At 46.1% G+C, this 25,575-nt stretch overlaps 1 protein-coding gene across 6 annotated transcripts in view; it reads left to right on the top strand.

Moving 5' to 3' along the window:
* Window positions 1-25,575, top strand: part of CHDH (choline dehydrogenase) — a 178,399-nt gene that overhangs the window by 115,470 nt on the left and 37,354 nt on the right. For all 6 annotated transcript variants that reach the window (XM_085624629.1, XM_085624628.1, XM_085624626.1 and 3 more), the window contains exon 3: window positions 20,281-20,432. In XM_085624629.1, the coding sequence (XP_085480755.1) occupies window positions 20,281-20,432 (152 nt within the window). The remainder of the gene's footprint in view (window positions 1-20,280; window positions 20,433-25,575) is intronic.

Below are 25,575 nucleotides of genomic sequence, written 5' to 3'. Positions count from 1 at the left end.
CTATATGAAAGATCTTTGGAAAGACCAGGCCCACATAACATGTGCCATACCAATGGTCAGGCAACCTGTAATAAGCCTTATTCCCACAAACATAATACACTCCTGGGAAAACTGGATCTTCTCCTCCCTTGAAACCCCATCCTGTTGCAATGAAGTATGTATCATGACACTCACTAGTCCCAACAAAATATGTATCATATTGGGATTTCCTCCTAGTAATGCATAGCTTACCCTTCTGTGGTGCATCTAGAGCTAAAGTTGGACTAGCCCCATTCCTCAACTCTTTCCCCATCTCAATGTCCCAAATTGTCTCACTCACTTTATATTTCCCTGCCTTTTCATGCATGCTCATTCTCCTTTCCTCTACCATGTTTAGAAAAGCCTTCTCCTCTTCTTTCAAACTACAAGTTAAATTGTTCTTAAAAATGTAATCTAATGTTAATTCTTCTTTCTCAATAAAAATCTCACCAAAAACGTTAGCTTCTTTAGCTGGATTCAGCCTTTTGTTCATAGACAATTGCCCAAAAATGTTATCTTTGTTAGACATCTCATAATCTATTTTCCCTATCAAATAAAAAATACTACTCAGCACACTACATGAAATTCCATACGTAGCTGGTAAATGGTGATAAGTAACACCCTCTGAAACGGATGCAGGTAACTGCATACATACGTAGCAATCCCTTACTTCCATTGTCTTCACATATTCATACAATAATTTTGAAAAAACATTACTAGAAAAATCATTAATTGACCTATCTTTATGTATGTAAGTATTACTAATTCTAGTTGGAACCACTTTTTGTGAATTCTTTTCTACATTAGTCTCATTCTCAGTATGTATCTCAAATGTACCTATTGTAACTCTAAATGTAACTAATAAAGCTAAAACTCCCCATAATAGCATTAATAATCCAGTACAGCAGCAGCACATTCTAAACCATCTTTTTAGGAAGGCACATCTACTTTGATTATTTTCTATATTAGCCATTTTACTACTTTGACCGTGTCTTTTGACTTAGCCTCTACTACTCCACTACTGCAATTCTTTATTTCTGGATTACTTTAGACAGCTAAATTTCAAACTTTCTTCTTTTCACTTTTCTCCAAGTGATTGCTTCAGTTCACTCAATTTGGATATTCATCACTCTTCACTTCGACATCAAATTGTATCAGATCTTCAACAACATCCTGTGCATCCGACTCTTCTCCAATGTCAGTCAGGATAACTTTTAAGATTCCAACAGACGGGGGAGGAGCCTAGCGCGCAACCAAGATGGCCGCGTAGGTGCGAGGCTCCCGAGGACCTCCGCAACCTCCTACGATTATCCTGAAATTATCCTGCCCTGGATGAGGGGACTATGTTGGTGAACCTGAGCTGAGGTGGCACCCGTTTTCCGCTTCCGAATCGGACCTCGGCCACCGGAGTGAGCACCGATTGAGGTTTGCGGCCTTCCCCTCGCCGGACCCCGGATTTGCGCTGTGGGGTGATCCAGTGACAAAGTGAACAACAGCGGCAGGCAGGGCCTGGCGACTCGCGTACCCCGCACTTTCGCTTTCGCACCCCCTTGCCGTCTCTGCGAGGTTGGGTCGCGGAGCTCTCGGTGTTGGTGTGGCCTTGCTGGGAGACCCTGCCTGCCTGCAGGCTGTGATCCACCCCGCTGCTCTGAGGTGGACCCCCCGGAGCTCGTGGCCCTGCTTTCCTGCCCTACACGACGTGGCTGGTGCGACTGGGAGACTGGTGGCCATGGCCACGAAACAAGATGGAGACCGGGCAAAGATCAAATCGACCCGGCGTGGCGCCGTCCATCAGGCCAACAGTATGGACCGCTATACCCTCCAGAAGGGATCTCCCGATGGACCGCGCAAGTCCCCTGAGAGCCCTCCTGATGCCCCAGACCTGCCCGCAGATCTGACTCTGCGAGATGTCATGGGCGCCATTGCCGAGATGAAGGCCTCGGTGGGCCAGCGGTTCGATACACTGGCGCAGAAGATCGACTCGGTCCTCGTGGATGTTGGCCTGGTGAGGGCCGATCTTTCCAAAACCAACGACCGAGTAGATTCTTTGGCCCACACCGCATCGGGCCTTACGACAGATGTGGCGGCCTTACAAACAGAGGTGCGCCGGCTTAGTCAGGCGAGTGCGCTTATGGATCGACGCCTGGAGGACTCCGAGAGTCGGGCACGGAGGAACAACATCCGCATCATCGGGGTGCCCGAGGGACGCGAGGAGGCGGCGGCGGATCTCTTTGTGGAGGACCTGATTGCTACCCATCTCCAGCCACGGGGGCTGAGTAAATTCTTCGCCGTGGAGAGGGCCCACAGGGTTCCCGGGGGAAGGCCGAAGGTCGGAGCCCCTCCGAGACCTCTCATTGCCCGGATTTTCAATTTTCGGGACAGAGACGCTATCCTGCAAACCTCCAGACTGCATGGACCGGTCAAGTTTGACAATATGGAGGTAAATTTTTACCCTGATTTCACCCCAGCGGTCCAGAAGCAGAGACTGAGCTTCCTAGGCGTCAAACGCCGTCTTCGGGACCTAAACCTCAAATACGCCATGCTCTTCCCAGCCAAGCTGCGAGTGGAGGTGGACGGTCGCACACACTTCTTTGATCGTCCCGAAGCGGCCGGGGACTGGCTGGATACTCTGTCCCGGGATCGTGATCCGGGGGCGGGGGGGGGGCGGCGGGGGGAGACGGCACGCTGGACCGGGACTGAGGGTTTAATATTGGGCCTCACTCTGGACGAAAATGATGCCACTTTCGATTCTGCGTCAGTTTTTGTAAGTTCCCTTCCTATGGAGGTTGTATTGGGTCTATTGGGGGTTCTCCCTCCTCCTCTAGGGGGTCTAGTTAGTTTAACTATCTATGGGGCGACAGGCACACTGCACGTTGGGGGGGCTGTTCGGGCTCATGCAGGGGTGCAGAGAGGGGGGAGTTCTGTTGGGGTGGGTGGGTAGGGATGGGGTGTTGTTTGTTTTTATCACAAGGCAAACGTATTTTTGTGTTAGTTCTAAAGTGCTCTCTGGGGGATGAATGATGGCTTCTGTACATGATGGGGGGTAGGGAATTAACTTTGTTGTCTTGGAATGTGAATGGACTGGGGGACAGGATCAAACGAGGTGTGGTCCTGCAGTTTTTGAAGCGAATCTCGCCCGATGTAGTCTTTCTGCAGGAGACACACCTCATTGGCAACTCCTTCTGCGCCATGAATCGGCGTGGCTATCGCCTAGTGGCCCACTCGGGCTTCACGTCTGGCTCAAGGGGTGTGGGCATCATGGTGAAGAACTCGCTCCCGTTGGAGATTGATGAGGTGCTCCACGATGACAGGGGACGTTACACGGTCTTGGTGGGAAGACTGGAGGGCAAAGTGGTTGTCTTTGTGTCAGTATACATCCCGCCGGGGCTGCAGTCGACCACCTTTGCAGACCTGGGGCGCCTTCTCCTTGGCCTTCCAGGGGGGCTTTTAGTTGTGGGGGGGGATTTCAATACAGTGGTATCTGGGACTGTGGATCGTCACCCCCCTAGGGACCTCCCCCGGGCACAGGCGTGGCTATCCGGCCTCTTGGATACATTTGGATTAGTGGACTGCTGGCGTTTAAACCACCCCACGCAGCTGCAGTACACTTTCCACTCGGGAGCCCATGGTAGTCTCTCACGACTAGACTATGTCCTTGTCCCGGCGGCCTATGTTGGGAGGGTGGGAGAGGTGCGCCATTTGCCACGGGGTATTTCGGACCACTCCCCGCTCCTACTACACTTTGATGTCTTTCCGAGGGGTGAGGGTAGGGTGGTCCCAATCAATCCTTGGTACCTGCGCGACCCCACCATTCGCGCTGAATTGATTAAATCCCTTCAGCGATATTTTGATGAGAATGTGGGGTCCGTGCCTTCGGCTGTACCACTGTGGGAGGCCTTCAAGACAGTACTCCGAGGGGAGGCCCTATCCCTTATTTCCCACGCCCGGAGGCGCGAGCGGGAGGAGGTGACCCGGATGGAGGCGGAAATAGCCGAGTTGGAGGGTAGTCTAGAAGGTGGGGTTACGGATGCCGCATTACATGTCCTCCAACTCAAGCAAGCGGCCTATAGGGCCCTCGTCACGGAGGCGGCCAGGGGCCTCAGTAGAGAGCAACAGGGGCGACTGTATGATGTGGGTGATAAGGCTGGTAAACTGATAGCGTGGTTGGACAAAAAAGAGAGAGCGAATCGTGTGGTCTCGCTGATTGAGAAAACGGATGGTGTGTGTGTAACTGAGCCAGAAGAAATCGTCTCCTGTTTCGCGGATTATTTCCGTGGGGTGTATTCCCCGGTGTCTCCCTGCTCGGAAGAGGATTCCCGTGCCCTGCTCAGGGATATCGCACTGCCGTCCCTTTCCGGGGATGACAGGGTGTCGCTGGACGCCGCTCCCACCTCCGACGAAATCGCCCTCGCCATACGCTCGGTCGCCTCCGGCAAGGCCATGGGTCCGAATGGTCTCCCTATCGAGTTGTACAAGTTGCGACCGGATACGCTGGCGCCCCACCTCCGGGCTATGTTCCTGGCGGCACACTCGGTGGGCTCCCTCCCGTTGGACCAGCGTCTGGCTACAATCGTGGTCATCCACAAGGAGGGGAGACCTCGGGACCGGGTTACATCCTATCTGCCCATTTCGCTACTGAATGCGGAGCCCAAGATTCTCGCCAAGGTACTGGCCAATCGGCTGGTCGGCGTGGTGGGCGATTTGGTTCATCAGGACCAGTCCGGCTTTATTCCCCATCGCAGCACAGCCCTTAATCTGCGGCGTTTGCACGGTGTGCTCGCACGTGTCCCGTTCATACGGGAGCCGGCCATTTTGGCGTCCTTAGACGCCACTATGGCGTTTGACACGCTTGAATGGCCATACATCTGGGCGATGCTTGCGAAGTTTGGATTTGGCCCAGGGTTCATCAGTTGGGTCAAATTGCTGTATTCGGGCCCATTGGCGCAGGTGGTGGTGAACGGAAGAGTATCGGCTCCGTTCGAGCTGGGCCGGGGCACACGGCAGGGCTGCCCCTTATCGCCGCTCCTCTTTGCACTTGCCTTGGAGCCCCTGGCGGAGTGGCTGCGGTGGGAGCCTTCCATCCGTGGTCTCCGCTGGACCCCCCGAGTATGAGGACCGCGTATCCCTATACGCTGATGACATCCTCTTGTATCTAGCTTCCCCACGTAAATCACTCATAGTACTGGTTGATGTTTTGCATTCATTCGGTCGTAATTCCGGTCTCGTCATCAACTGGGCTAAATCGTGTGTGTATGTTCTCTCTGGGGAGGCTCCTATCCTCCCGCGGGGCTGTCCGATCCAGGTCGCCCCGCAGGGATTTAGGTACCTGGGTGTCTTCATTACTCTGGACCCGGAGGCCCGGTATGATCGGAACTTGCTTCCCCCCCTCCAGCGTCTGAAAGAGGATGTCGCGCGCTGGTGGCGCTTGCCGCTTTCGCCGCTCGGCCGGGCGGCATTATTTAAAATGATGTCGCTGCCGCGTTTCCTGTACGCGTTGCAGAACACTATGGACCTCGTCCCAGCGCGCTATTTCCGCGAGGTGGAGAGTTTGCAGCGCAGCCTGTTCTGGGACGGGAGGCCACGTATTGCCCTGGCGAAGCTGACGCTCCCATGGTATGACGGGGGGATTGCCCTCCCGGATATTAAACGGTACTATTGGGCCTCCCAGCTAGCTGCGATTAATCAGGGCCTATATGGGCCCGCCTTACACCCGGCATTTGAAATGGATAGGATGCTACTTCCAGGTGGTGACTATAATCGAGCGCTCTACTCTAGCGCGCCCGACGCTCGCCTAACGGGCCCCACGCGTGTCATGGTGCGAGTGTGGCACGCGGCCAATGCAGCTATGGGGTGGAAGGACCGTTTGACCCGGGCGTCACCACTATACGCGTCTGAGCGGTTGGGCTCCTTGTGGACCTCGAAGGGCTTTGAGAAGTGGGACATAATAGGCATTAGCAAAGTGGGGGATCTCTGGACGAGGGGAGGAATTAAAACGTTCGAGATGCTGCAGACGGAATTTCAGTTACAGGGCAGCGAGTACTTTCGGTATTTGCAGGTCCGTCATGCACTGCCTCCATCCCGGAGTGTTCCCCCCTGGAGGATAGAGTGCTGGATGGACATGTCCCCGACAGCACGATCTCACTGATCTACAAAAAACTGATCAACGACCGCTCAGGCTTGTTGACTGCCCTTCGTGAGGCTTGGGTAGCCGATGGGCTGGAGCTGGACGACGAGGACTGGATCTCCGCGGTGGCTTCCCCGAAAGAAGTGGCCATACCGGCTCGCCTTCGTTTCGTCCAGCTCAAGATACTCCACAGGGTCTACATGACGGGGCCAAAGCTCCTGCGTATGGGCTATGCTGAGGACGGTTTGTGTAAGCGTGGGTTTGGTGCGTTGGGGACCTTTCTCCATATCTTGTGGGAGTGCCCGGAGGTGGAGGGGTTCTGGCGTGGTGTGCATGAGGTGCTGCGAGTGGTTACGCATGTGGCGCTGTTGCCCGAAGCGAGGAGATGCCTGTTGAATGTGTGGGAGCCTACCGATTACTCGGTGCCGTAGACGTGGTGGGTGACTCTGGGGTATATGATTGCCAAGCGTGATATTGCTCAACTGTGGGGATCCCAGAAGCCCCCGACTGTCTCGGCCTGGAAGGAACACATGGATTGGTGTATGTTTCGGGAAAAGGTGGTGTATGTGGCGAGAGGTAAGCCTGGGACGTGGGTGAAAGTATGGGGCTCCTGGAACGCCTACCGCGGGGGAATCTGTGCTCCACCGTTATTGCCCGATCCGTCGCCGGCCCCGTCCCCTTAGCCAACTCATCCCCCCGGTACCGGGCATTGGGTTTACCCAGCCCTAGTTTTGATCTCTCCTCCCCTCTTGAGATTCCTATGGATGGCTAGGATCCCCCTCTAGGGGAGCACGTGTTGCTATTTCCGATTGAGGATTGCCTTGTGGGTTTGTTTGTATTTGTTGTTCTTTAAGTTTAAAATGGAACCGTATAGTGGGGTCTGACTGGTGTGGCTCTCAACGATGTTAACTCCTGTGCATGCTCATCCGCAGCACCATGTGTTTTATAAATGTATATCGTATGCTCCTTTCATTGCTAGCGGCCGGCCGGAAGGTTGTAGGCCCATATCTGTATATTTTTGAGTCTTGTAATAAACGGTTTCAAAAAAAAAAAAAAAACTATGTGCATAGGCCAGGATCCCCCAGGTTCCAGTAATGACTTAGTGGGTGTTTCCAGATTCCAGGGAGGATTAAGTGGGGGTCCATGGAAGTCAAAAGGTTAAGCACCACTGCTGTAAGCAGTAGGCTGACCTGCATTGCGGGACCAAGATAACTGCAGAGATCCATCTAGGTAAGTCCTCCTATTAGCCGAAGCAGGTGCAGCACACCCTGACACACTAAATGGGCCGCATCTCGGCTGTGGCCTAACCATAGCTAGATGGGGAGCTGAAGGCCAGAGGGCCGAAACAAGGGGCTAAGAGTTATGTTGTTTGTATGGTGTTGTACAATCTTTTATTTCAGACCCACTAAATAATTAGGAGCTTTCGTACTCACAGCACAACTATAAAAATGTATATTCAAGCTTTTTAAGTATTGGAACTGAAATGCGAGGGATGCTGTATAGCAGTTATTCAATTTTTACAACAGCATTCACATGCTCACAACTGTAATCATGTTTAAGGGAATGGAGGTAAAATGTAAATGTTAAGAAGGTGTGAACATTTGCATCATATGAAAAGGAGCTGTAACATTTGCCCTTGGATAATTAATACACTGGGCACTTTCCTGAATTTAAATTGCATACATGTAAGGGCATGTTGTATTTTACATATTGTTCACATTGTAAAGAACAGCATGTGTGCTCAATTGCGAGTTTGCGAAGGACATTTCATTACTGTTGCTCATTTAAAAGATGGACACTGCAGCTCTTTCAATTTTACCTGTGCTTGAAATGGTCGAATATAACCAAATATTTTGTCTTTTGCCACTTTATATTCTCTTCCTTATATTGAACCTTAGAGCATTAGCAGCTGTCCAGGACCTTGTCGGAATGTGTATAGGGAAATTAAAGTAGATTGTCCATAAAAAAAAAAAAAAAAAAAAAAGATTCCAACAGACTTTTCCTCTCCCTCAACCACTTTTCTCAAGATCCCCTCCGGATTGTCTTGATTCACTGCTTCTTCTTCTTCTCCTTCAGACAGTGCTACATAAGACCATTCCGGTGATCTGTACTTTTGGTTGGGTTTTCTTATTCTTTTGATCTCCTCTGGTTCTTTCAACTCTTTCCGCTTTTCACCTTTTGCTGGATTTTGACTCGACACCTCATTCACTTGTTCAGCTTTCGATGTATTTGCTCGTGTCAATCTGTATCTTAGCCTCTTTACTCTGTTGGTAGGCCAAAGATCTCCTCTTACAACCTTTTTTGGTCTTGTTTCTTTATTATTTCTTTCTCCAATCCAAGTTCTCTTCCTCAGAACTCGACCTTCTGATTTCTCATTCTCACTCTCGTCCGATTCTGTTTCAAATACCTCTTGTTCCTCAGCAGTTTTCTTTCGCTCCACACTCTTTATCACCACTGTTTGAGACTTCCCTATTTCTTTCCCTCCTCGGGTCTCCAACACGCAATCTTCTTGCTGTCTACTTGTCCCTTCACCTAGCTTATCAGGAATGTTCCCTACACCTCCTCGGGGGTCTTCCGCAATCTGTCCCTCTCTAACTTCTTCTGACCCTACTTCTTCAGGTGTAATCTCAAGTGGATTTTCAACTTCCTCATCTGATTCAGAAGTAATCTCTGTGGAACTGCTCTTTTCTCTTCTTTCTTCTCCACTGCTTGTTAGAACTTCAGGCTCTCTCACAGAATCTGATCTCCCTTTTGTGACTCTCAATATTTCTCTTGAAGTCTCCCCTGGAAAGAAAGAATCACCTGACCCTCTTTCACCTTCACTCCTTCCAGAATTCTTTTTCCTCCTCACTGTTTCAGCTTCTTCTTCATCACTTGAATCTGATTCTTCAAAATACTCCTTGCCAGTTCCTTCCTTTGGATTTGGAACTCTCAGAGCATGACTTGCATGTACCCAGTTTTTCACACCGGCACACTTTACTGCAGTCGTTGTAGTCAGAATAACTTGTCTTGGCCTTCCCCACCTTGGGACCAAGCAATTTCTTCTTCTGTTCACTTTAATCCTCACCCAGTCCCCTGGACTCAGATCATGAGCTTGCTTCTTCTCAAGTGTAGTAGCGTCTTCTCCAACCTGGTGAAACACAGAATGAACTGCGTCAGCCAGGCCTTTACAGTAATCCAAAATCATGTCATCAGTTATTGTCATCAACTTATTGACAGGCACAAATGCATGACGCATTGCACGTCCCATCAAGATCTCATGTGGACTCAAACCAGTAGTTCTATCTGGAGTAGATCTAATAGTCATTAGCACTAGAGGCAAGACATCAGGCCATTTCATTCCAGTGGCTAAACACATCTTACCAATCCTGTTCTTTATTGTGCCGTTCATCTGTTCCACAACGCCAGAAGCCTCTGGTCTGTATGCACAATGTAGCTTCTGCTGTATGCTCAATGCTTCACAAATTAAACTCATGAGCTCATTATAGAAGTGTCCACCTCTATCAGACTCAATCGTTACTGGAAACCCGTACCTAGGAATCAACTCTCTTAACAGTAACTTTGCCACTGTTATTCCATCATTTCTCCTAGTCGGATAGGCCTCAACCCACCTCGAGAACAAACACACTACCACTAGAACATACCTCAATCTGTTCACTTGTGGCATCTCAATGAAATCAATCTGCATTCTCGTAAAAGGACCACCTTCTCTGCCTATCGTTCCCAGACTCACCACTGTCTTTTTCCCAGTGTTAAATTGCTGACAAATCAAACATCTTTGACAAATGCTTTCTGCAATCATCCTGAACTTTGCATTATACCAAGTCTGTTTAAAAGACCTGATCATCGCATCCCTTCCCAAATGTCCCTGGCCATGATACATCCTTGCCATTGTCGACAGCATAGAGTTTGGCATAACTGGTCTACCAACTCTATAGATCCAAACATGATCTTTTTCTCTTGGGGCACAACCTGCCTTTATCCAGTCTTTCTTTTCTTCCTTTCCTGCCTCATCCTGCAACTGTTTCACCTCATCCCACGTTTCTAGGACATTAGTAAACATCACAGAAGAAAAAGACATTTCCCTTTCTCGTTCCCTATTAATCGAGTGATTATTTTTAGCACAATATTGTGCTATATCGTTTGCAAAACGATTTCCAAGTGTCACAAAATCATCTCCTTGTCCATGAGCAGCACATTTTACAACTGCTAATTCTTTAGGCAGCTGTATCGCCTCAAGTAATTTTCCAATCACTTCAGCATTCTTTATTGGAGTTCCACTCGACGTCAAAAAACCTCTCTGTAGCCAAAGCTGGCCAAAATCATGCACAACTCCAAATCCGTACTGACTATCAGTCATTACAGTCACTCTCAGATTCTTCCCAATTTCACAAGCTTTCGTCAATGCCACCAATTCAGCAACTTGTGCAGATTTTACTCCTTTTAATGGTGAAGCTTCCATCACTTCTGAAACCTTGCACACTGCATATGCTGCACTCAGCACACCATCATCATTCCTCAGACATGATCCATCCACAAACAGCACATGATCACTCTCAGGCAATGGAAGATCTCTTATGTCTGGTCTCGGTTTTGTACAGTAATCAAGCACATCCAAACAATTGTGATCATCTTCTTTCACACCCACATTTTCATTATCTGGCAACAATGTTGCTGGATTCACATTCACACATCTCTCAAGAGTCACATTTGATGCTCCCAAAATGACTTTCTCATATTTAGTCAGCCGACTATGTGACATGTACTGAGTTCTGCTTCTTGTCAAAAGAATTGCCACATTATGAGGTACGAATACCCTTACAGGATATCCCATTATGATTCCCTCACTCTGTTCCAGACTTCTACATGTTGCAGCTACAGATTTTAGACAACCTGGTAAACCCACAGCTACAGGGTCAAGTGTCGATGAGAAGTACGCAATAGGCCTTCTCAGTTGTCCATGCTTCTGAATTAACACTGAAAGTGCACATCCATTTCTCTCACTGCAGTACAACTCAAACTCTTTTTCATAGTCTGGCATACCCAAAGCAGGGGCTTCACACATTCTGCTCTTTAACTCCTCAAATGCTGCCATTTGTTCTCCATCTAGTTCCAATGGGTCTTTCATCTCACTTTTTGTCAGCTTAATCAGTGGCTTTGCTATCAGGGAGAAATTACTAATCCACTGACGACAATAACCCACCATCCCCAGAAACATCCTCACTTCTCTCTGGGTCCTTGGGGCTCTCATTCCCCTGATAATTTTGATCCTGTCATCAGTCACCTTTCTCAGACCCTTTTCAATATTGTGTCCAAGATAATGCACCTCTTTCTTGCAAAATTGCAATTTGGCTGGAGATACCTTTAACCCTCCATCTGCCAGATGATTCAGTAAAGCTATGGTATCTACTTCACAAGCTTCACGTGTCTTTGATGCCACCAGTAGGTCATCAATATACTGCACTAGTACTGAGCTTTCAGGCATGATCAAACTCTCCAATGATTTTTTCAATAACTGTTTGAATATCGAAGGACTCTCTGTATACCCCTGTGGGATACGACACCATGCTAAAATACGCTGGCCAAACCTAAATGCAAAAATCGGCTGGCTGTCATGATGCAATGGAATTGAAAAGAAAGCATGACACAAATCAATCACTGTGTACCACTCAGCATCATGTGGAATCTGATACAAAATCACTGACAGATTTGGCACAATGGGATAACATGCCACCACAATTTTATTAACTTTTCTCAAATCTTGTACAATCCTGAACTTCCCATTAGGTTTCTTTAGCCCCATTATCGGTGAATTACACGGGCTACTCAGTAGTTCTCTCAAAACTCCTTGCTGAATCATTTTCTCAATTATAGGAGTTATTCCTTCAATTATCTCTGGTGTCATTTTGTACTGAGGAATGTTAGGATAAGTAATTCCTTCTTTCACTGAAATTTTCACAGGATCTACATTATTCATCAATCCCACATCCTCTCCAGTAAAATCCCAAACTGTCTTTTTCACTGTGTCTCTCAGCTCTTGAGGCAAATCCTCTGGATTAAACACAGCATATGTACCAACCATCTCATTTTCTCTATTATCTAGAGTCATTCGGTACAAAACATCCTCATCTTGTGTTTCAAATGCTATTCCATCCGGAGTACAAAAAATTGTACAATTCATCTTGCATAGCAGGTCCCTGCCTAACAAGTTCACTGGACTAGTGTCACAGACCACAAATCTGTGCATGTCCGAAAATTTCCCTATTCTTACCCTTACTGGTTCAGTAAGACGTGTCTTGATTTGTGTATTAGCTACACCAACTACTTGGATTGCTTCATCCGAGAGAGGAAGATTTCTAATATCTGCTGACCTGACAGTTGATCTCGTCGCACCTGTGTCTACTAAAAAAGTAACACTTTCTTCATTTATTTTCCCATCTACAAATGGTCCTGCCTGGTCTATTTCTAGAGTTGCACCAAGTATGCACTCTTCCTCCTCTCCTCGGCACCGTCAATAATCACCTTCAGACTCACTCCCTTCATTCTTTAACAAATACTGTTGTACCTGGTTAGAACGCCTTGGTTTGTTTACCTGCTCATCATTGTAGAATCCTGAATCCTGATTGTACTTTTGTGACCCTCTATTCTGCAGCAAGGGCGGTTTTGGCTCTTGGCTCTGCTGTCTCACAACCTTCTGTTGTTGCTGCTGTTGATTATTCCCCTCATTCTGCACCTGTTGATTTAAGGGTTTACTCTCGTTATTCGCTAATGGTGGATTGGTACATTCAGATCTCCAATGTCCCAGTTGGCCACAGTTGTGACAAGGGAACTTTTTCTTTGCTTCCTCCAGATTTCCCTTTCCTTTTCCTGCATATCTGGGCCTATTCCCTGAATTATTTGCCTGTTCCACCAACTGTGCTTCTTGTCTCTCCGCAACTTTCACTTGTGCCCACATTGCCTTTTCTTTCAGCTTTCTCTGTTTTGCTTCAATTTCATCACTGAAGTACTTCGCATGTCTCAGAATCTCATCTATTTTCTTACTCTGCCAGTCCACTGTATGCTCACGAATTCTCTCACTAATCTCAGGTCTCAGGCCATATACAAATCTGTATACAAAATGACTCAAATCTTTGTCACCCAGGTGTTCATCCCCACTGAATTGTTTAAAAGCCAGTATCAGCCTCTCATAAAAAGCATGAACTGATTCTTTTGCTTCCTGATGTGTTCGATCTATCTTAACCCAGTCTGTCTCTTTTGGAGGTACTTTACTTTTCAGGTATACAATCACCTGATCATACTTCCTCATTACCTCTGGATCTGGTGCTCCTCTTCTCTGATCTCTTGGATATTCCTCAGTAGGCCAACTTACAACTATTTTACACTCAGCCCATACGTCTGCTGGAACAATTATATCAAACAGACTATTCAGGTCAATCCACAGCACTTTTGACAATTTCACAAACCTGTCTACCTGCCTATACCACTCGACGGGCTTTTCTCTCAGTCGAGGGAAATCATTCGTAAATGATAAAATATCCTGTCTGGTCCATGGAACATGTACATATCCTCCTCCAGGTATTTCTCTCATAGGATAAGCATCCACTGTTTTCTCTTTTTCTCTCACAGGAAATGCTGAATAAGTCCTATCCACTGATTCTTCCCTTTTCTTGTACCACCTATCCTTCCATTTTTCTATATCACCCCATTTTCGCAACCATTTCCTTAATCTGTCCTGTTCTACCAGCACCATTCAGATTTTCAATATCTTTGTCCGTGAAATCCATCCTGTAAGACTTCTGCAATGTTTTCACCTTATCAATGTCAACTCCTTGTTCATTCGCTATTGCTCTTAACCGGTCATGTGTATTTTTAGCTCTCCAAGTAATGTTTTTGCACATAAATAACAATTCTCCATCATGATGATTTTTGAGAATATCTGTAGGAATTGTCCCTGCAACAAGCTCCTCTAATTCTATGCGTAACCTGGCCACATCAATTGCCTGTGAATCTTTATCCCTCCTTTGAAGAACTCTCATCCATTCATTCAAATCTTCAGCTGTTATTTCAGTAGATTTTTTCACTGGAACCACTTTCTCTGGCATCCTCTGTGGTTTTAAAATTGGCATCCCTGAACAACTAGTATCACTAGTTTCCAATCTCGAATTAGACTGTACCTCTAATCCTCCACTGCATGTGTCACGTCTGGATTGTCTCAAATCATCATTACTCCCTGTCCTTTTTCCTGACTCTCCTGAGGGACCAGCAAAACTTGTCAACTTATTCCCAACATATGGAACCACCAAACCATTTTCACCCGTCCTCTGCTTATCAAAAATAGGCATAACCGGACCTATGGTTACAGGCACCGTAACAGCTTCCAAATTCTTTGTCAGTTCTCTAATCTTTTCAGTCAGTTCAGATGTAGTTCTGGCTAATTCTCTCGTATTCTCGTCACCACATCTTTTCTCTCTCTCTCTCTTTCTCTGAAAGAGCTACCACTTCTTAAATCAGGTGTCACAACTTCTGTCTCAATGATACGCAATGTATCTCTTATCGGAGAAGCAACTGGTGTGCTCTCTTCTGGTTCTGGTCTATATGGAGGTGGTCTCTTGTAAATCATGTCATCCAAGACCTCATCCTCATAATCATTAACTCCATATCTTTTCACTTCTGCCTCAGGAACCCTTTCCGTACCTTTCCTTTCTTCCTTCTCGTCAACTGTTCTCATAGGATATAATCCTTCTGACATACTAGCATCTCGCCATCTCCTCATTCGATCATGATGAGTTTCACGATCATATTTCCTCCCGAACATGTACCTATAGTTGCCTCCAGACCTCTGTTTTTCTCGCTCATGTACTTCATCTTCCCATTCTACCAGAGCCTCAAACTGTGTCGGCCTTGGTCTTGAGTCAAGACACAACATCTTCTCCCGTAAATTTCTCAACACAGCCATATTAAATGAACCATGTTCCGGGAAAGCCAAAACACCATCCTCTCTAGTGTACCTAACCCAATTGTCTAACCATATACAGGTATGATACCCATAATTCGCAGCCATGAAGGATGCAGGCGTTTTCGTTGGAGGTAACAATTCACCTTCTCTTGTTTTAACATCTTTATCCTTGTCAAACCATCTTTTTATTTTTCCGAACAAGGATTTCTTCTTTTTCTCTTCTTGGTAATACATTTCTGCGTTTACCAAAACTTTCTAATCCCTTCCGTAACACAACTGTACTGTACGATATTTCATCCAATAACAGCGCGACTCACACCAACGCACCAATCCTGGAGCGTCTACGTCACCTTGTACCCCTTCCAATCCTTGCGCAGCTCACACCAACGCACCAATCCCAGCGCGAACACTGTTCTGATCCACTACCCAATCAGAGCGCGGTCCCTATGACGTCAGCAGTCGCTGCAGTTGCTCCTGCTCCTGTCTCCTGTCACTCGTCTACCCCTCCTTTACAAAATCTTCTCAGTAGACTTCGTGTCAAATTCTTCAAAATCTATTAGTTACAACATATAAACATCTCCATTGTCTGTTTCGCTAACCACAGAATAGTAAAGAAATCTATTTCACAAGAATCACGTCTTTTCCCTGAAACAGCACTCACTTCTGCTTCACTACGGAATTAATACTCTCGTTGACACAGTAGCACATCCCTCTACTCTGCCCTTCTAACATGCATTTATTAACTGTTTCCTCTAGGACTGCTCCAAAGAGTCTTACAATCAACTAAATGCTCATCCATTCACCCACTTTCATACAAGGAAATGTAGTACAACCACACAAAATCCTGCCTTTCCCGAGAACAGCGAACAGTCTGTCCCACTACAGAATTATAACACACATTAACCAAACAGTGTTTACCTCTGTTCAGTTCTTCAAACAAGCTCAGAGAATACCTATTACTTCTCCAGCGATAAGCTTTAACGGCAAACCTTACGGATCCCTGGGACTTAAGACCAGAGTTTCACAGATAACCTTCGCTACCATTCACACTCCTTTTATACTGGAAATATATCCCTAATAGTAACACACGACGATGTCACTGATTCTGAACCCAGACAATGTGACGCGCAACTTCAATTGTCACACGTTTTCTCCTGCATACGTACAGGACCAACAATCCCGTCTTTCCCGAGAGCAGTATATACTTCCCTCTGCCCTACTACGGAACTGCTACCAGCTCCCAAGTTCCAGAAGCACTACATAAAACTCAACACGACGATTCCAACATATAGTATTAGTACATATACCAACATCAATCAATAATCAATAAATCAAAAAGCCAATGTACAAGCAATTTAATCAGATCAAGACAATAATCAGAACCATCAAATTCTGCTACCAGGAAATTGGTGCAGATCAGGGCATACAAATTCTCCCTACTTCCACGGATAGAGTAATTTCACAGATACACGCACATGCACTCATCATACGCTTGGGCCCATTTCACTAACATACACTCGGATTACTCTATCAGTGCCAACCATGGAGAGAGAAACCTCCTAAACACCCTGCATCTGCAGTAAGGTCAATGCGATCAAATTGATTCTGTCCTGAGTCATGATTTAAACAACAATAATCAAACATAAGTATTCAATAAACAACAAGAAATAACCACCAACACTGTATTTGAAATAATGATACTTTATCTAAAATTAGTTCAAAGAAAGTCAATCAAAGCAAAATCATTATTCTCATAATTACCTATGCTAGCTAAATGTCATAAATGGGTCAGGAAAGGTCTCTCAGTAGAAATCTCCCGAGTCGCCGTCCTCACAGCATCGATCCTCACCAACGCAGGTTTGGGAAGAAGTGGCCTCAAAAATCCCGAATGCAAAGACACGGACCCTCTCTAGTCTAGTATATTTATAACAAATCTTACAAAATAAAGCAACATAAAATGTCCTAAATTTCCGTTGAGCCGCTGAGCAGAGCGAGCAGGAAAGGATGTAGCATCGCTACATTTGGAAAATCTCCGCTCAGAAAAATCACAAAAATAAAAAGACGGAAGAAGGAAACTCGAGTTTGCAAATGTTATTTTTGTAAATGCTCTTCCTCGGAACCATAGCGAAACCTCCACTGTAATCACAAAGTTCATTGTGGCTCTCTTTCCCTCCAAGGTTACTTGGATGTTTGCCTGGAGTCGTTGTCATCACGGAAACTTTCAAAACTCCAGCAGAAGCCATAGTCAGGTGACTTTCAACAAGGCCTCTCGTCATCTCATATTCACTCGAGCACAGGCTGTAAATGTCAGCCATCTTTTCTTAGGCCAAAACGAACCATCTTAATCAAAAGAAACACAAACAACGTTACTACATCATCGCAATGATTAAACAGTGTTAATTCCCACTAATACCCTTATGTGTATGTAATTAACTAGCCTTCTGCAACATATTTAAGCATTAGTACACGTTATTTCAAAAGCATTTTGTGCTTAAAACAAACAGCACTTAGCAACATTCATTTAATTAAACCTGCACATTATTATTAAGCAACATATATGCATTCCCACGTGTAATTTCTCTTGTTAATCATGTTGGTTAGTCAGAATTTTCACACAAAGCAAATAATTATTGATTACAAATTAGTATTTTAATTCTCTACATATAGACAAAACTGGAGCTTAAAAACCCGATACATTTTCAACAGAAAACTCTGCTCCAGCAGCTGCACTCGACGATGTCCAGGACACTGAATCGGGGCCGGTTCCACAGGGTGGACCAGGCCCATCCACCCTGGCCTCCAAGGCATTCAGAACTGTGAACATTTTAACTTCAATGCTTTGCATAGCAAAAAAGCTGCCCGTTTTTTTTAAACGTTCAAAGCTGTAAAGTGGCCCTTTACAGCAGCAGAAAAATGTATGCTGCTGCACATGACCAGGAGCATGTTGCAGTCTTAAAGTTCTGCATCTTAAGGGTCTGACGAGCAGCGCTCCCTCAGTCTCAAAGTTCTGCATCTTAAGGTTTGTGACTAGCAGCGCTCCTCAGTCTTAAAGTTCTGCATCTTAAGGTTCTGACGAGCAGCACCTCCAACAATCTTAAAATTCTGCATCTTAAGGTTCTGACAAGCAGTGTCCCTCCCCTTCCCCAGAGCCGGAAGCACATCAGAGAAAACAAAATGTGTAGCTCCTTTGGTGCTGATTATTGTGCTAAAAATGTCAAAAGCAGACAAATGCCAGTACCTAAAATATCAGATCGATTAAATACTTTGTTGTTTTTTGGCCAGTACCCATTCATCTACATGGCCCACCCATGCTTCTTTACGGCCCTCCCAAAGAAGAAATCCTAGAGCCGGGCCTGCACTGAATGCGTCAGAAATGTGTGTTATGACCCCCTTGGAAACGGAAGGTGGGTCACCGAGAGTCTACACAAGAGTTGAACGATATGGCAAACTGCGGGTGCGGGGTGGTGGACGCTCGAGGACACCGAGTGTGTTTATTGAGTGAGATTATGCTGTAGGAGCGAGCGCTGTCTTTGACACGTGTATAGGTGTTCTGTACCCATACTCTACACTTCATGATGCTTCAACCGGAAATGTGCTGCATGTCATGTTATTTTCATAGGAGAGGTGTGGCGCAGCGGCCAGGGCAACTGACTCCGGAACCTGGGGCTCATGGTCCGATCCCTGGTGCCGGCGGCAGATTAGCCCAGCGCCATGTGACTGGGCAATAGCTCGCCTAATCTTCCCGACAGCCCCCAGCGCCTTGACACCTTCGGATAATTGTTCGCGCTTTACAAAATACTGGACATTTTTTCAAAATGCAAATACATTTTTTAAAATAAAGCGACCGCTTCTTTTGTGAGATTGGCAGCTGTGGGCTACGTGAGCTGGGAGTTTATCAGTGAAGCAGGCAGTAGCTGCACAAAGCGCTGCCTGCTCCACCCATTGTTTCTTTTTCATTGTGTTATTTTGGGTAGCGGTATCCAGGAATGCACAGATGGCGATCTGCTCTCATTTGCAGCCAGGGCATCGTTTTAAGGAAAATCAAAAAAAGCATTCATGGGCTTGGTGTTGCAACTGATATTGTATTTCTTTGCCGTTCGCAATTGCTTCTGTTTTATTGTCTCAGATAAGGCCAGCTTTACTGATACCGCTTGACTCACTTGCAGGGATGCCAGTGATTTTGTGTTCTTTAGGAGAGCTAGTCAGATTAAATACAAATGTAAAGCAGTTGCAACTTCATTTTAGTTTAAAGCTTTGTCAGAATATCTATTTAGATTTGCTTTAAATCTATTTGAAGCAAAGGTACGTCTCCTCTTTCCATTTAGTCTGAGCTGAGCTTGTGTAACCGTTGTAAAATACATTGATAACAGTCATAGTTTAAAGTAATTTGCATATTCATTCAAGGCACCTTACCATATGGGTATTGTATCAATGATACAGGAAAACTCTATTGAATACTGTAAAACTGGGAAGTGGTATGACATATTTGAGGTGCATCCACATGTCCTCTCTGCAGTTTCTTTCATTTAATTGGAGGAGTGAGCATAGCAGGACTCGTGCACCTTCGCTGACTAGAAGACCCCAACAAAGCTACTCCGCTGTCGTCTTCATGCTTTTGTTAGTCAACTATTCTGTACTCCGACAATGCAGTAAATAAAGCAGCTCAAAAACAAGCTCTCAGACCTGCCTACAATGTAGGAAGCATTCTGAAAATATTTTCCGAGCATGTTAGGGTTGTACTAATGACACATAGGTGAATTAAGGTTCAATCTAGGATTAGTTGATCTTTGGGTAGAGTTCACTTAGCAATACAAGTTACTTCATCTTCATATATTTACTCGTGTTTTCGAGAATGCTGGTTCTTTTTTTATGTTGCTTGTCATAAGATTTCCATCTTTCAGCCATAGTGGCAAGCATGTCTGTATACATGACATTGTTCTTCCAACCGGTGCATAGGCAATGTGAAAGATACCATGCAATGTAAAGTGCATTGATGCCATTTTTAGAGGACTCAAATTGCACTTGAACATATATTATTGGAACTGGCCAAATAAAAGTTAATAAAGAAAAACCTATTCATTTTATAAGTATGTAAATAGATTGCCTTAGGTATGCGTTGATTAATTTATAGTATTTTTGTTTTAGAAATTCTAATTTTCCTTTGTCCTCCTTGAATGTGTAGGACAGAGGTGGAGCACAGCCAGTGCTTATCTTCGACCTGCACTGAAACGGCCGAATGTATCAGCAGAAGATCAAACATTTGTCACTAAAATTTTGTTTGAAGGCACAAAAGCTGTTGGAGTGGAGTACATAAAGAATGAACAAAAGAAAAAGGTAATTACAAAATAGAAAAAAGTTATCTTTTTCATTTCCGAAGATAGGAAGCAGGCAGAGAAAGTGATCGGATGGAATCATTCATTTGTCAGCCAGTGCTGGGGAGTACACTTTTCCAAATTTGGCAGTTTTCTGATTATTACCGATACATTTTTTCACGTTTGTTGACACCTACTTCAAAGTATCTAACCTTTATTAATATTTTTTACTTTTGTTTTTCAATGTTACCTCACAGTGTTGATCCTTTTTAAATGCGCATGTCCACCTGGTGAGTTATTCATACAAGTATTAAAACAATTCCCCTTGCATTAATTTTTCATTTTTAGGTCGAGCCTAGCGGCAGTGCGCATGCGCTGCTCTCTCTGTCAGACTGCTGTAGTAGAGTATGGAAGAGAAGGTGCGCCCACTCTCTTCCCATATTTTTCACTGGCTTGTGTCATTGTCTTTCGTAAATGCTGCCTTCGGATTCGTTAATAGGCTTGTTAGTCCCTCCTTAGTACGGCCCTGTCTTTATTTGTACCCTCCCATGGCGACTGGCCCTTTTACTTCGGTTGTTACACGGGACCTGTTATTTAGTCTGTAAGCACTATTTCCTTTATTGAGAATACTGCAGGCCGGACATGCACTGCGTCAGCTAAAACTGCTTGTGTTTTTTTTTAAGCAGCATGGCCACCCCTGTAACACGTGCGCCTGCTTTCAATCACTTTAACCCAGCATTATCTAGTGTCTGTTTCACCCCCCGTACCTCTCAAGTAAAATGGATTTTGAAATGATTAGCAAATTAAGTCATGTGAATTCCAGGTGGTAACACATAATCCTGTTCTAGTGGGCTGAAGATGACAATAGCACATCTGTATTACATGTCATCTGTACTAAAACCACCTGGCGAGTTATTTTCAATAGCCTGTTTTATTAACAAAACCACTGTAGGAAAGTAGTATCTGCTTCTTATGGTTACCCCCAATTTTTGCTGATGTCACACTGTTTTTGGCATAGTCTGTCTGGGATCCTGCTATCCAGAACCCCAGTCTATCTGCCTTCTCCTGTAAATTGTTATGCATGTACTTTAGGTACACTCTAGATTGGATTCTGGGGTACCCTTATCAGTTCCTAGTATATGGTACACCATGTACCCAGGGCATAGGTACCCCAGAGGCCTCCCATGGGCTGAAGCATGTATCATGCCACCCATGAGAGGCCATCCAAATTGACACGAGAGGCCTGCTACTGCAGACTGTGTAAGATGGTGCTAGCACCACTTACTGAGAAATAGGTTCACTATATCTCTCTAAATCACTACACTTAAATACCTATCAGTCACCCCTATGGCAGGCCAAAACAATCCTGAAGGCAGGGTGCTGGGTTTTACATGAGAGGGTACCTCAGCATGAGCAGAGCCCCCCTGCAACTTTCGGAGACCATTCTCCAGGGTTGTCTGTGATGCAGCCAGACAACCCTTTAGATCAGCTACGCAGGGGCTTGTTAGGGTCCCAAAAATCAAAAAGTCACGCTGGGGGGGTCGGTCAATAACATATTGTGCGGTTAGACTGTGGAACAACCTGCCTCTAGCCATGAGACTGCAACCCGACCCCCAGGCCTTCAGGAAAGGATTAAAAACTCGCCTTTTTGACATCATATGAGCGACTCTCTGATGCTTCCCCACTATCACACCTCAGCGCCAAGACGCCTCGGCATTCGAGCGCTTTACAAACCTATAAACATAAACATATATGTTTAAGTGCATTATAACCGCGCGGTAAATGTTAACTTTGGAACAGCTGCTTAGAAACATGTTGTGTTTGGTGTGACACAGCTTGGAATCATACCTCCACACCAGTAACTGGTGTGGGAGGTACAATTCCACCATCCCAAAGGGACATATGTGGGTCACCGGTATACCCGGTACCAGCTTTCTCGACCTGGGCAACACAAAATGGATGCTGCCAGCCACAGACACGATTCTGCTCTCCTGCTGCTGAGCCAAGCTCGCGCAGAGGAAGGCATGATAATAGGCATCCTGTCACAGGGAGGTGTAACCACCTCCCAGGCAGGATTTAGTGTATTGATTGGGGCTGGGTCGGTGCACTCTTAGAGTGCCAGAGGGTCTGCACTGGGGGCACATTTGATGTCCCTGTGCATAGTCCAGCTCAAACCAGTTCCAGGAGCCATTTGCTCCTGCTCTGGCACGAAACTGAACAAAGGACGTGGGTGTAGCCACCCCTCTGTCCTGCCCTCCTCTAGGAGGGTCCACAGAATCTTTCCAACCCCTGCCCATGGGTATAAAGTGGGTTACCTGACTAAAGGACCTCAGATTTTACCTGGGCAGGATTCTGCTAAGACTAAACCAAGTACTTCGACTGCCTGCACGATGCTGGACAACTGAAGAATCTCCCTTGGAGTAAAGGAGGTACTCCCCTGCAAAAGCAGGTACCTAAACGCATCTGACCGGTTTGCTTCTCCCAAGCTCCTGAGGACTCTGAAGATTTCAGCATCACAGGAGGAGGGTTCCCGAAGGTCCCTGAGGTCGATCTGCCCTCTCAGCGATTCTGAGACCAGTATCCCTCGTGGGGACCGTGCAACCCGAACCCCTGTGCACCGCGTACATTTGCAGTTGCATAAGCTTAGTGACGATTCCTGAGCCCGTGCTTTGGACTCCGTTTAGTCCTGACCCTGAGCAGTATTTCCACCGAAGATTTCCGGCCTCCACTCCACGAGTGTCCTGTGGGCTGGTACTTTGCAGACTTGCTTGAGGTCTCCTCGCGATCCCGGGTCTGTTGGCCTGTGGGTCACCTTGCTAATTCTTGGGCTTACCTGGTAGCTCCAGACATGCCCTGACTCTCCATTGCTTGGAGAGTCCCCTGGACCTTGCTGGTCAACACCGTAACCTGTTTCCGCTGACTGCGTGGGTTGCAGTTGCCAAGGCTTGTTGGTGCTCCAGCCGGACACCGACCCCATAGTTCTCGACATCTGCGTGGGACAGCTCACCTCCGGACTTTGGTCGTCCTCGACGTCTCCTGGTCCCCGTGGCTGCAGAGTCAAGCAACCCTTCTTCATCCCTTAAGCACCCGACATCGGTGGGCATTCGACTACCGAGCCCCTGGTCACCTGAAGTGACCCAGACTCTGTCCACTCTGCTTTCAGGTTCTTCTCACCTCGAATCCAGGCTTGGATTCCAGCGGACACTCTTCTCCTTCCTGGCAGCAGTACTTCTTTGCAGCTCTCCATTAAAAACAACAAAGGTTTCCGACGCCATGTGGCACCTATGCATCCGGCTCCTCTGGGATAGGTAACATGGGTACCTCAGTACTTACTGGTGGGTTGGCCTTAGAACTCCTAAGTTCCAAAGGGTTTGCTCGAAGTCTTCTAAGAAGTGTCCTTAACTTATAAATTTCCAACCGTGATTTTCCCATAGAGTTGTACTGAGCACGCGTCTGTGTTTCCTCACTGCACCTGTCCTCCGTGGGCTCCCTTTGTCACTCCTCTGGGTGGTTCCTTGGGACCCAGCTATTCTACTTGCTCTAGGCACTGTGTCTATTGAAGTCGTTGTTATACCATTTTTTTAGTAAATGGTTCAGTCTCCCCCTGGAGCCCGCTGTGTATTTCGCTATTTACGAATGTTTTATTCATTTAGTATTGTATGCTTTGTGCCCTAGTCTTGTGTAGAGACTAGTAGAGTGTTTATATTAATAAATACATATTTTTATATAAATACTGTGGTTTTCCTTTCATTTAATCATTTAGGAGGTGATATTCTTGTAAAGCAAGCTGCTTTACATTCCTTCAAGATGAAGCCTGAAGGCTGCTCTCCATATATACCACTAGGATAGCTTTCAATAAGGTTCTCTTTGACCTCATACATCATAAGGGTCATGTGGCCTGGTACAAGGTGCCCACTTTAACTAGTGGACAGCATATACCAACCCACCTTCTCACAACCATCACCACCACCAATACCACCACCTCCAATACCACCACCACCACCAATACCACCACAAATACCACCACCAATACCACCACCACGTCCACCAATACCACCACCACCACCAATACTAACCTCAATACCAATACTACCCTCAATACCACCACCACCAATACTACCCCCAATACCACCACCACCACCACCAATACCACCACCACCAAAACCACCACCAATACCACCTCCACCACCACTTCTCCATTATCACCAATACCACCACCACCAAAACCACCACCACCAATACCACCACCACCACCAATACCCCACCACCATCACCAATCCCACCACCACCAATACCAAGAGATTCCATCTCCAATACCACCACCAATACCAATACAACCACCTATACCAACACCACCAATACCACCACCAATACTACTGCCAGTGCCAATACCACAACCAATACCATCACCACCGATACCAGTACCACCACCACCAATACCACCCCCACCATAACTACCACCACCAATACTAGTACCACCACCACTAATACCGCCACCTCAGTGCCTCTCACTCACTAGTAATATCAGGGGCACTGAACGAGGCCGGAGCTGCAACTGAGACCATCCCTCCCTCCGTGCCTGCCATAAAGCACAGCCCGCACTGCACTAGGAGGTGAAGCCAGAGCCCTGACTCGCAAAGGTAACTTAAACTTTTCAGTAAGACTGCTGCTTTTTGGCTATTCACAAAACCGGAGTGTTACATTTCTTGTTTGTAATACCTGCCTCGAGGAAGCTGCCGTTGTTGGGAGATAGGATGTTTCATCAAAAGCCATTTGTAGTGGAATATAAAGACCCGAATACCATCTATGAAGGAAACACAGAGTAGCGTGAAGCACTATTTGCATTGCATGTTTACAAAATAAGTTTTACACTTAAAAGTAAATAGTTAATCAAGACATTTTTTTGTGGTTTGTGTTCTTTTTTTCTGAATTTACACAGACGCAAAGTCTTTATAAATCTGCCCATCGGTGTCACAGGTTGCTGAAAAGTTGAGGATTATCAGAGTGGATTTCTGACCTTCATCAAGTGCGACAAGGACATCCGCACTGATTGTTATCCTCTTCCTGTGCGAGTTTAACCATGATGAATAAAGCCTGCTCATTATTATATGCTAAAAATCTCCCTTATCTGTAGAAACATTTAGTCGCAGATTCCTTACCTTTGA

Source organism: Triturus cristatus, chromosome 9, assembly GCF_964204655.1.
Source record: "Triturus cristatus chromosome 9, aTriCri1.1, whole genome shotgun sequence".
In the NCBI taxonomy this organism is placed as follows: Eukaryota; Metazoa; Chordata; class Amphibia; order Caudata; family Salamandridae; genus Triturus; species Triturus cristatus.
Note: the sequence above shows the minus strand (reverse complement) of the source record. Positions and strands in the feature narration are given on the sequence as shown.